The following is a 13,172-nucleotide window of genomic DNA, read 5'->3' as shown; positions in this document are numbered from 1 at the left end:
CAGATGCTACAGATACGGCTGTGAATCTAAAATAATACATAAAGATCTCATATTTACAAATGTTTTCAATCAATTGCCAAATTTTGATTTAAGAATCATCATCAATCCCAAGCTTTTTTCTTTTCACACATTTTTGCTAGAAAAGGAAAAACTTAGCATTCCTGATTAAACCTTTCATGTACAAGTAAAAATCACTTTCATTTTAGTGCGAATTGGGTCTGAAACACCCATTTAAAAAAAAATCACAATTTAAAGAACAATTTATTTCAAATCAAAAAAGTATTTTACAATAAGAAATTGCACTTCCTAATGCAAAATCTGATTCACTTTTGGTGAAAAACTGACCCACAAACTGTTTTCTTGATGGGCCATTAAAATAGTCCTCGGACACTAATAGTTCTTCGACACTGTGAAGTAGATTTTCTTCAGATCTTTCTAGTTCAGGACCCAATAGCAAAAGCAGTGCTTCGCTCCTATCAGTTTGTCCTAAGCTTTCATGAAGTTGTACCTCAACATTAGCTGTTTTTAGGCTGACTTGGGGATTAAAAGAATTTTCAGAGACAACAGCTCGGACCTCAGCTGATTCACTTTTCTTCAGATGTACGTCTCAAGCACGCAAATTATTGGTCCACAATACATTATAACGTCCGTGTAGGGCAGATGTAGCCATATGGTGATATACAAATGCACCTCTTGGGGTTTCACATGTTGTCTCTCTTAAGGAATATCTATGCATAATAAAACAAAATACGTCATAATTTTACTTGGCACAGAATTTATCAATATACATTAACTTACCATAATCTTCTCGCATTCTAGCTCGAATAAACTCTTCAAGCACATTTAATTCAGTATACCAATTGACTTTCGCTACATTATTTGACTGTAAAGAATTTTCTCGAACAAAAAAAAATGGCAATTGCCCCTATTGTTAACACATGTCTTTCTGTCATTATTAATAACAAATACAAAAAAACCAGTCCACAGATACATACAACCTAATGTGAATCAATATCACAGAACTAATATATCATCCAAAAATTGTGATTATGATTGTTGTGATGAAAATACGAAATCAACTGTCATATTTTGGGGATTTTCACGATCTAAACGTCACTAGTACCGCAAAATATTCGCGTTCTTTTTCTTTCCCAAGTGTTTCTGGATTTTCCGTTTCACTCATGCGCAAGACGTTAGAAACGATGTACGTTACTTCGATGGATAGCGTTATTTTTAATTTGCAATATATCTTTAACAGAAGCTTTTTATGTAGTTAAACCTTTAGTAACAGGAAGATAATTGTACAGTCTTTATCGCTTGTAGCATGAACTAGTTAAGATTTCTACCTATGCGGCGTATTTTGTCTGTAAAATCAAGCTCCCATAAGAAACCCATAGTAGAATTTTTGAATTATGAACTGCCGCGCATTCTAAATTCTAACCTCACTTTACTGGTCAATTGGTAACCTGTAGCTCTACTTTACTTCCTATTATTAAAAGGATTATTATTATTATTAAAAATAATGTCATAACCAAGCTTCCTTTAGCGCTTGCAAGTGACACAGCGCCAAAGATTTGAAACTTCTCTCACAATTAAGAGTTAAATCTGTTGCCAACTCGTTTATCACGCTGTTTAAATTACCCTCGTTGCAGGTACACCAATACAGAAAACTTGATACCCAACTCACCTCAAATCCCCTAAAAATTTGACGTTCGTTAAAATCTAAACACAGTTCAAGGTTATAACGTGATGTAGCTACCTGTCAAATTAGTAAATAAATAATTAAAAAAGAAATATTTGTTTCCAACGGTCATGAGTGGAAATAGCTATGGTGGTTATTATTACTCCCCGAGTACCCAAAATTTTCCAGTGGTCAGTTGAATTTCCTTTGCATGACCTCATTATTATGCACAAAAATACATTGTTTATTTTTTGTAGGATCCAAATCAAACTTGGAGCGAGTGGTCATTAGAGCAGCAGCAATATAATAATAACGTACGAAACACGATACAACACCACAATAGTCCATTAAACCACACGAACAATCATTCAAATGCTTATGGAGCACCTAATAGAGCTCAGAACTTCTATAATCCAAATACCAGACATTTCCAGCAGAGACGGTAACATCGTGATTTTAGTGATACAGTGTGGTTTTAGTTGCGACTTTTCTAGGTTTAACATTTCGAATCAATCATTTGCGGGAAGTCAGCAATCTTCTTGGCAGAGAAATAGTTACAACAAAAGGTCACGACCACAGGACTCACCAGGTGATAATGGAGAACCTAAAAGTAAGTCATCGAAAAAGAAGAAAAAGCCCTTGTCACAAAATGTACCTAGTAAGAAAGACTGGACCCTTGAAGAGGCCGAATTGGCGTTATCAGTGGAGAAAGAGTATAACAAGCGTTACAAAAATCATTCATTAATTATTAAGTTTCCTGACCAAGAACTAAATAGAGACATTGTTTCTAAATTCCATCCGAGTATAGAAAACGTGCATTTTCAGCAGCCATCAACACCCAGGTTTTGTTTTGTAACACTCCAGGAAACAGCTGATGCTGACGCCGTTATAACTGCCTTGAATAAAATAAAGTTTGGTGAAGGGTACCTGACAGCTGAGTATAAAAAAGATCGCGAAGAAGATCAAAATATTGGCCCTGAAGACATCGACCCCTGCACTTTGTATGTTGGCAATCTTGCTCAAGAAATTACAAAAGAAGATATGGTGAAAACTTATCCTAAAGGACGTCGAATAGACATTGGATATGCAAAGAAAATGAAATATACACGCTATGCTTTTGTCTCATTTAAAAACGTCAGTGATTCAGTAGAGGCCTTTAAAAAAACGCACAGCACGCAAATGTACTCAAAAAGTTTAATTGTTAGGTTCAGAAGGTTGCACGGCACTGTTGGTATGCCTGGAGAGTCTAAACCACAAAGTCCTGCCAAAAAATCGGATACAAATACGCCAGAACCTACAAATAATGAACGATCTGAGCACAGTAACAGTACAACCACTGAGTTGCCTGAGCTTCAAAGTAGCAGAGCTAGTGATACACATTCAGAGGTAGATTTGAGTGTAGTGAAGCAAGAAGTTAATAGTTCAGATGATGAAATAAGTGTAGAACATAAATCACTATCTAAACGTTATGAATCACCATTCATGCCAGGTTCCATTAATGTAGCTTTTGAGCAGCACAGACCTATTAAAAAAGAAAAAAGAGAAGTTGGAGATGTCGGCGATTTACTATATGGACAAAATGATGTCAGTAGTGAAAGAATGAACTCTTTCCTTGGTAGCACATCACAGACACAACCGAATGGTTCAAAAATGTCGATAAAAACTGAACCACAAAGCAATACAGCAACAACTGTAAAAAGTGAACGCAATGATGAAGGTAAAAATTTTAATTTCTTGTACTTTGATAAAATTCTTGTGATTTATTTCCAGATGATTCTTCTGATGATGATGAAGGTGGTGGTGGATTAAGTGATGTGGTAAGAATTACTAGACCACCTTAAATGTTAGTGTAAAACCCTCTCTTCTTTCAGAATTTCAGCAGTCTTTTGAATCAGCTAGATCATCATTCCAGTCAGATTGAAACTTTGCGTAAGTGGGCCCCTTAATTTTTATTTATTATGTATGTATGTTTTTATGTAATGAATAGGTTGTCTACTGTAATTTTAATAAACATATTGTGGTATTAGTGCTGTATTATTCCTGTTAACAGCTAATGAAAGTAATTAAATTTAAACTCGCCAAAAAATAAACTTTAATTTCTCAAATCACAGTTGCCTGCTTATCTAGTTTATACAATATTTAAGCTGGCTGTTAAACTTAGTTAAAATTGGTGCATAAGAACATGGGGGTCATATAAACTATAACAAACATTTTATTTTAAATGTGATACACTAACTAATAACTAAATAGAATAAGCAAACTGGAAAAAGCAAAAATTATTCCTTACCCAACTGCAACAAATTCAAAGCCTTATTTAAATTTTCGATTGCAGTTTTAACATCATCATAGTTAAGCGCTGACGTAGCGTATTTACAGTATTTCTGCGCTTTTTGTATCTCCTCGGGACCTGGATTACCAGGGCCAGCTGCAGGATTTGGAGTTGAGATGGACGGTGTCATAGGTTCTGGTTGCGGGGTGAACGGTTTTGGCTCCGGTGGAACAACTGGTGTGACAGGCGAAGAAGCCGGTGCTGGACCAGTCGGTAAATTATACCCTTGACTATTAGGGAAATCTCGGTATGAACGTGGCGAAATAACAAGATCATTTTGTGAAGGTTCTTCATCACCTTCCTTTGTAATGTCAATCACGTTCTTCAAGTGTTCATCTGGCCCGCCAGCAGTTGGCGTGTCCCCGGATTTCAGACAATTGTGAATGTACGCTGCCTTCCACTTGGCATACTTTTTCTTCTCGATGACGTCTTCAGTCTGTTCGCCGAACTGTTCTAGAATGTCCATTAAAATTCCTGCTGTATAAAATGCTTTTATCATGTTCCTGCAAGAGATTACATTGTTAAATATTACAATAATGACAAACATGTATACTTGTTGAAATTCTCAGCTCGGTCTTGTCCATCCGCAAAGGTAAAAAGTTGCATAGCGTATTGTTCGATCATTGCTTGGGCAACCGTTTCACTACTAATCCCTTCTACGTCATGGTGCGCTTTTTTCGTTTCTTCTAACCAGTCCATTAAGGCAATCAGTAAAGCGGAAACTTCGGGAGGTTTTTTCCCTGGGATTAATTTCATAGCTGTTTGACAGGCGTACATACGTGCTGGAAATTTGAATTATAATCATGGAATAGAAGACATGAGTTGCTTACCCCAATAACTGACGACTATATTGCGGTTGTCATGTTCATCCGCAACTTTTAATACGTGGGCAATTGACTTTATTATAGGAGGCACAGGCGGAAAACCCATCGTAAGCACGTTAGATTATTTATAAAACTTACAACTAGCTCTTCTTTCTCGTTTAATTTCAGTTTTGAACTGGCATTTTTATCGTTGACTGTTGACTCTTGTATTGACAGCTAAAATTATTTGACAATTGATGCCAGTCTGTCAAAAGTGTCAAAAAGCTAACCTGCAAAGCTTTATTTGTTTTAAAAATTGAAATTGTTGCAATTCTTGAACAAAAGTTGCTGTGATAAAACTCGACGGGAATGTTATGAACAAATAATATCCCTGCTGTCTGGAACTAACACTTGTAATTATCTGAATCAGGAAGTGTCTCCGGTGCCGAAAGCGGTATTTAACAAAACGAACATTTTACATTGAAACGAAAAAAAGAAATAAAGTAGTCTGAATCCCTGGTCTGAATGATAATACACAGTACCAAGCCTGGTGGAGGTCTATTACTCTATTATTTGCTTTGGCTACACTTGCGTTCCTAAGGCTTACTTCCCTCCTCACAAAGCTCACAAAGGAGGCAGTAACAATCCAGTGTTGCGATAAACATTCGCGTGAACAATGACGCGATTCCATGAGTTTATTTCGGCTAAAGTTAAAATCTGCTGAATTTTGACGATGACAAAATGAGTACTACAGTTACAAAGAAGAAAGCAAGCAAAATTTAATTATGGCACAGTCTATCAAGAATTATGTGATAACCCAAACATACCCCCTTAAAATGACATGTGAAAAAAAAATTGAAAAACCCGTGAGAATTTGAAAAATTGGCCTTGACTGTGAGCGTCTAACATAATGGAACCCTACATTGTGTTTTTTTTTTTGTGGCTTAATGCGTTCAGATGCAAAGTGGTGGAACCCAAGTTTGGAAAAGTATCGCTAAATAAAACACAAAATACATGGAGAACACAAAACGTTTATTCCTGCGACTAAGTTGTGCAGATTGAAGACCTCTTAGTTCTCAGCTATAAAAAAAAATTGGTCTAAAGAGTTTAGACAGTACTTCCCTCGCTGTCGGAAACTTGACGACTGCATGGCTATTGTGTTTTTTTCTCATTACATTTTTGTAGTAGGAATTTAAAAAAAAATTGCGATGACGTCAACATTTTTGCAAGGACACGTATATCAGTTGGGATAGATGTAGTGTAATACTAAGAATAAAATTATTGTATTCCCAATTTTTGGGGAAAATGAATTGGGTCGTTTTGAATATTGATTTTTTATAATCAATAAAATAACGAAACAATTTACTCACGTATACGGCAACTGAAAATCGTTTATGTATAAACATTCTTAATTTAAGATGACAAGCGTAACAGCATACGTGAGAGTCAAACAGAGAAACTGTAAACAAAACGACCATCGGTTTTATTGCTTCGACTTCCGCTTATTATATAAAACATTGGGTTTTATTTTAATTCTTGACGGTGAAATTCACAATTGGTTGATTATAAACATGTCTATTTCACATTCGCGGAACCAAGTGATCGCATAAAACAAATGCAGGTCTGTAATGTTAAAGTCGATGTAAATAAGCGTGCTACCCTTATGTTTCAACCGAGTTTTTCCTTTAACAAATTTTGTGTCTACCAAATTGGGTTGGTTGAGGTGTAATACTAATAATAAGTGTTGCCTTTAATTTAATCAATAAAATAAATTGACTTCATTAATTTCTTTGAACCACCTCTTAAGAAAATCTAAAAAATATGAATGGAATGATAAATCACAAGTACAAACTCATCATATTTTTTGCATTTTAGATAGGATTTATTCAGCAAAATTTAAGGGTGACGTCATCAATTTTTTTAGGAGGGATGAACAAATACATTTTGAACAAAAGTTTACCATGCTTATAATAACTTTAAAATATTCCCAAGATTTCAAAGCATTCGGTTTTGTAATTCCTAATTAAATCGATAAAATAAATTCACGCCTTCATTAATTTTTTTGAGTCACCCTGCATATGCAAATCCAAAAATGGAATGATAAATCACAAGTACAGACTCATCATATTTTGTACATTTTAGATATGATTTATTCGGCAAATTTTCGAGCTGACGTCATCAAGTTTTTGAAGGGGATAAGCAAATATATTTTGACTAAACATTTATTATGCTCTTTATAACCTTAAAACATCTGCAAGATGTCAGAGCATTCCGTTTTGTAGTTCCTGATTAAATCAATAAAATATATTTACGCATTCATTAATTTTTTTGAGTCACTCTGTATATGCAAACCAAAAAATATGAATGGAGTGATAAATGACAAGTACAGACTCATCATATTTTGTACATTTTAGATATGATTTATTCGGCAAACTTTCGAGCTGACGTCATCAAGTTTTTGGAGGGGATAAGCAAATATATTTTGACTAAACATTTATTATGCTCTTTATGACCTTAAAACATCTGCAAGATTTCAGAGCATTCGGTTTTGTAGTTCCTGATTAAATCAATAAAATATATTTACGCATTCATTAATTTTTTTGAGTCACCCTGTATATGCAAATCCAAAAAATATGAATGGAGTGATAGATCACAAGTACAGACTCATCATATATTGTGCATTTTAGATATGATTTATTCCACAAACTTTTGAGCTGACGTCATCAAGTTTTTGGAGGGGATAAGCAAATATTTTTTGACTAAAAATTTATGATGCTCTTTATAGCCTTAAAACATCTGCAACATTTCAAAGCATTCTGGTTAGCAGATTAAAAATAAATTTCAAAATGTTGTTTTATAATTTTGATTTTTTTTCCAAAAATCTGTACGTTTCGGGTGAAAAGTCGATTCAGAGTTGTAAACTACATGTGTAGGACTATGTTATTTTATACAATTGAAAACCCATTTACTATGTACAATTTTGAAGTGACGTCATCGCATTAGTGGTGGGGATGATTAGACAAATTTTGGTTAGCGTTTTACCATCTACATGATATTCTTAATATAAGTACAAAATTTCACAACAATCGGTCGAGTACTTTCGGAGATTATCTGTCTAATAAAAATCCGGGACAACAGACGGACAGACGGACAGACGGACAGACGGACGGACAGACGGACGGACAGACGGACAGACGGACGGACAGACGGACAGACGGACAGACGGACAGACAGACGGAAATGGGAGACCTATTTCTTCGTCTTCTAGGGGTCATGAAAGATCGAGAAAACGTAAAAGTAGAGAGTCGGCCGACGGACTCGATTACAATACTTCCTTTGCTTACGCTCGGGAAGTAAAAATTGTCTAACTTTGAATGAAATCAAATTTAATCACAAATCTCACAAATTTAATAAAACAAAGAAAAAATCTGAAGTAAAGTAACTGGATGCAACAAATTATGGCAGTTAACAAGAGAACAAAATTTTAATGAAAACTCTATGCAGCGGCGCGCACAGCGACCGCAGCACCAGAACGCCTCCGTGTGAATACTTATGACTCCAAAAGTTGAGGGGGCATTCGGGTCGCTATAAGAGTGTGGCGAGCGAATTATATCAATTTCATTCTAGAGCACAGCAAAATTACCCATAGTAGCACGAGCGGAGTTTGGGGCTCCTGGTTGTGGCTGTTCTCCTACCCACGACGGTGATCCTACTCTATCGGCAAGCACATGCCGCCCAGCACCCCTCTATCACGAAGAAACGTGCGTTTCTTGTGCAGATGGCGCAACCGCCAGCTCGACAACGAACCGCACACTCCGCTTTCGCCACGTGTTTCTGTATTATTTATCCCAATTCCATTTAAATGTTCTATTTAGAGCTAAAGTGTTAAAGTTTCAAAAAGAGTTATAAGAAGATTTATATTCGCTATACACTCTCCCGAAATTTTAAACAGCAAATAATTCTCATCTGAGATTAAGATTGGACATCAGACAGTTTATATGACAGAAACATTAATCAACAGAATATATTTACGTGGTGGAAATAACTAGCAAAGGTTTATAAAAACAAAAAAAGATCTGGTGGGAAGTAAAACTTGTGCAGATAAAAAAATCACGTGAGGTTAGGAACTGCAAAGCATGAAAATTTACGTTCAATTTAAATTATATGTACAAAGAAAATTAAGTTGTGATATAGAGAAAAATTGCATGAGGCGAAAAATTGCAAAGCTAACAAAATTACATGAGTTTAATATTGCCACATTTTATCAAGGATTCAGACAAACAATTTACATGATGTTAAATTATGCCACACTTTATCAACGATTCAAACACAGAATTTATATGATGTTAATTATGCCATGACCCAAGTGACTGGTTGCTTAAAAAATTAGCTTTGAGAGTTTATATCGTGGACTGTCCCCAGGTTATCCCAAACAAACACATAATAAATAAACACAAAAATGCGTCTCGGTGATGTAATTTCCTACGTCGCGAGAATTGCATCTCGATGATGTCCAGATGATAACTGCCTAAGGGGAAAAATTTAATCCTCCCGTTTCTCAATCCACGATTTTATGAATTCTAGCGCACTTTCCAAGGTCCTTTTCCCAGAGTGGGACAACGTTATAAAACGTAACACTTAAGTATAAGTATCCAGAAAGGTTTCCCCCTTTTTTTTTAACTACCAAACCAACTAAACTTAATCTAACTACCCTACCGCGTGCTTTCACTCACACCAAACAAACAACAGTGACGCATCTCAACCCTCTAGCAAACAAGTAAACTTCACTACCAATCTTCTCACCAGATACTACCCATGAATTCCCCTAGAAGAGCTACCAATTACCAGAAAAAGAACTAAACTTGCACATGGTTGCCTATGTCTAATTCAAATTACTCAAATGCGATTCCACGCCCTTGTTTTTTTTTCAACGCGAAATTTTAATTCAAATTTGGTCACCACAATTACAAACAACAAAGAACTTAAATCATATCGTGGACCGAATGAATTTCGAATTCGTATAAAATAAAGCACATATGAAATAAATACAACAGCATCTATTAAATATGGTCAAGTCGAGAATAAAATAAATGTTCAAATTCAAGTTGTAAGAAAATATTAAGACTCTCCTATTTTCTGGTCCACGATGTGGTGTGCCGGTTTGAATCAAAATTTCGCACTGAGAATAAAACGACATTGCGGGACAGTATTTGAATCAAAAAAGAATAATAAAACTAATAAGAATGTCAGTAATATTGGTATTCATCCATCTTTTCGACTCTACAGAGAAGTGGACAAACATTTTGAAAAAAGGGCCTTGAAAATTTCCATCAGTTAAATTAATTGACCCTTTTCCTGTAAGATCGTAAAACTTCCATAGTGACTTTCCGTGGGCACGCATCTTCAAAACCACGTATCCGGCACTCCGGCAGCAGAGCAAAGGCCTGTGACAACAAACCGCTTTGACAGAATGCAACCAGCTACACATGCGTAATCTGTCGCTCATTGGTTAATTTTAACTTGGCGCTCCAAAAATCTGACTTCGCCTGCGCGATGTTGTCTCACTCTGTATCATTGGAATTTATATAATGTCTACTCACTTTGCTTACAGGAAAAGGGTCAATATCATCATCATCGACCAGAGATGTAGGTGCATTTTATGTTTGCTCTGTATTATATTAATGTGACTTTTTTATATGCAGATTATTTTCTCACAGCTTGAATTTGAACATTTATTCTCGAATTATTATTTTGATTTCGACTCTATATAATTTGTCTTCGTTATGTTCATTTCATATGTGCTTTGTTTTACGTGTCTGTCTTGTTGAGTCTTAATAAACTTCTTTTCTCCTTCAGTTACACACACATAACACAGGGTTTCATTTTGTTGACAATTACTAACTGTTTAAGGCCAAGTTATGTTTTTTTGTGGCTTTTAAAATTTGTAATTTTGGTGATGTTTGGATTATTACAACGATGACATTAATTTAACAGAAAATAATTTTTAAGTCCTTTCTCTCAAAATGGATCGATGCTTAAGATTAGTTTAATATAAATGTTATGAATGAATTACAGTCGAACTTCTATAATTCGGACCTGCGTTAGTCGAATTTTTCTACAACCCGTACGTGACTGTGTCCCCGTGCACTTCAATTTATTCGTCAGTTTATGGAATGTTATAATTGATATTAAGTTAACAACTCATATAACGAGTCGTTTAGCGACATCTGATTTGCGTAGAGTCGGTCACGTGGTACTTTAATGCCGCATTAAAAATTTAATCGTAATAAAATATTTAATTGTATTTTCGTCAATCGGCTCTTAATTTGATGAAAAAACTTCTAAAAAGACTATACTGCAAAGTTTAATAACCAATTTATTACCGAAAATTAATACCAACAAAATTAAATTGGTATACATTAATTTGTAAGCATCCGTAATAATAAAAACTTTCTAAAGTCGCGATCTTTTCTATAGAACCACTCCCTAGTGTAAATTTTCAAAATTTGTTTGGTGTAAGTGACCTTGACGGGTTTCTGGGGGAAAACATATGTGTCAAAAATTTGACAGGTTAGATGGCCCCATTGTCAATGTAGATATTTTATTTTAATAAATAGATGAACAGAACATACAGTCTGCACGGGATACAGTGCGGCATAGCTGAGGGCAACCGAAACATTCGTGTTGTGCTAGTTTCGACTGCCATGTCAACTACCGCTACCAACCGCGTTCGGCGTAAAGTACTAGATGACAGGGCTACTAACTTGACTTTTTATCGAGTGGTTCCGTAGAAATGACCGCTACTGTAATAAAGTTATTTTTCCTTGATTTTCTTTAACTAGAAGTTTCTTTATCTTGAAAGAATTCTAAGGTCCCTTGCAGATTCGACTTATGAAAGATCGACTGTATTATAAATTTCGTGTGGGAAGTTACGAAATGTAGATAATGTATAATAGGTAACTTGAGTAAAAATATCCAAAACTTTAAATATATCGTTACTACAATAAGTTGAATCTGAATAAGTGACTTGTTTTAAATGAACATTTTCATTATTGTAGTTAAATTGTTTTAGAACAATGAGCTGTAAAAATCTTAATATCAATTGTGAATTTATAAACAATAAAACAAAAATAACATATTTAGAATTCTACCTGAACTGCCTTACAAACCTCCCTAGAACTGCTGGTTATTTTTTCGCGATTCTTCCAAACACACTAAAATAGGAGTGAGTGCTTACGTTACTGGAATAATTTTTTTATTTATCAATTTTTAAATTTTCGAATCAGGACACCACAGTGTCAAGTGAATGTTCAAATCCACATTATTTCGGTCACTTGTGTCATTCTGTTTTAACACTTATTAAATGCAATAGCTAAAGCTTCAAATTTTAACAAATCAAGTGATAAATCTGAATAAATGGATAGGATAATGTAACTAAAAAAAAAGATTAGTGTTAATTGTAGACGCTGCTAAAAAGTTGAAGAACTTCAATTTTTATCTTCGATTAACAAATACCATGTTTAACCTCTTAATACTTAAAAAAGTTTTGTTTTGTGTTGTTCTTTCATATAGATAATACCCATGGTAATAAGTTAAAATGTTTTTTTGAAGTCAAAATGTTGTTTTATTTATCTAATTTCAATGAAATGTTATAGTTATTTGCATACTAGTCGAAGTATTAGACACATGTTAGAGATATGATGGTATTTGCTGGAATAATATACATATAGTAGTCTTGCCGGCTGCCGAGTTGATTTATTACCGTTTGTGATATCAGAAACACTTCAACGGTTGAAAAGAAGAGTAGGCAACCAGCAATTCACCTATCAATATAAAATCGTGGTAGAATTCTGTGTAAATAAAACATATGCATTTAAAGGACGATATTACAATGTTAATTTTTTATTGTCACCTAGAAATGAAAAAATGTTGCATAAAAAAAATGAAAAATAATACTCCATGAAAAATGTGAAAATTTCTGAACCTCTACAAAGTTGTGATCTTTCTTTTACGTATTATCTGTTACGTATTGCATGTTATAATCCTAACAATATAGTGTTGCATGTATAATTTAAAAATTTATTTCAATTGTTGTGAGTTACACATAATGGTAACATTTCGGTCATGTTTAAAAATACCTTCATTCATTAGATAACAACCGACAATTTATGATTCAATCAACTTGTAGGTGTATGAATTTGTATTTACTTTATCTATGGAGTTTAATTTCGCTATGTACTATTAGTCACTACCGCTCGATTTAAATGTTAAAATTAATAATAATCTGTTTTTATAATTATAAATTGTGACCAAACTTTTGCGTGGTATGAGTTATGTGTGAGTCACTAAGTGATGAATC

General features: G+C 34.5%; 2 protein-coding genes and 1 long non-coding RNA gene across 4 annotated transcripts; 1 reads left to right on the top strand and 2 right to left on the bottom strand.

Annotated features, from left to right (window-relative positions):
• Window positions 1–248: 248 nt before the first annotated feature.
• Window positions 249–1,634, bottom strand: LOC135122750 (uncharacterized). Its single transcript, XR_010279454.1, has 2 exons — window positions 799–1,634; window positions 249–728 (listed from the first exon to the last, which is right to left on the bottom strand). It is a non-coding gene; the product is annotated as an uncharacterized LOC135122750 (long non-coding RNA).
• Window positions 1,635–1,717: 83 nt separating this feature from the next.
• On the top strand, window positions 1,718–3,707 carry LOC135122747 (protein painting of fourth). Its single transcript, XM_064047146.1, has 5 exons — window positions 1,718–1,872; window positions 1,939–2,123; window positions 2,176–3,398; window positions 3,452–3,498; window positions 3,553–3,707. Exons 1-5 carry the CDS (start codon window positions 1,813–1,815, stop codon window positions 3,625–3,627), a joined length of 1,590 nt encoding a protein of 529 aa, XP_063903216.1. The 5' UTR covers window positions 1,718–1,812; the 3' UTR covers window positions 3,628–3,707.
• Window positions 3,708–3,749: 42 nt separating this feature from the next.
• Window positions 3,750–5,208, bottom strand: LOC135122748 (vacuolar protein sorting-associated protein VTA1 homolog). Of its 2 annotated transcripts, XM_064047148.1 has the most exons (4): window positions 5,104–5,208; window positions 4,841–5,050; window positions 4,564–4,792; window positions 3,750–4,513 (listed from the first exon to the last, which is right to left on the bottom strand). In XM_064047148.1, exons 2-4 carry the CDS (start codon window positions 4,938–4,940, stop codon window positions 3,958–3,960), a joined length of 885 nt encoding a protein of 294 aa, XP_063903218.1. In that variant the 5' UTR covers window positions 4,941–5,050; window positions 5,104–5,208; the 3' UTR covers window positions 3,750–3,957. The 2 variants fall into 2 exon arrangements, with proteins under 2 accessions (XP_063903218.1, XP_063903217.1); XM_064047147.1 differs by lacking the exon at window positions 5,104–5,208 and having other exon boundaries at window positions 4,841–5,081.
• Between the last annotated feature and the right edge of the window lie 7,964 nt (window positions 5,209–13,172).

Source organism: Zophobas morio, unplaced genomic scaffold, assembly GCF_036711695.1.
Source record: "Zophobas morio isolate AGI-343-1 ecotype UQ-CSIRO unplaced genomic scaffold, CSIRO_AGI_Zmor_V1 ptg000005l, whole genome shotgun sequence".
Lineage (NCBI taxonomy): Eukaryota > Metazoa > Arthropoda > Insecta > Coleoptera > Tenebrionidae > Zophobas > Zophobas morio.
This window is presented reverse-complemented; position numbering and strand designations above follow the sequence as displayed.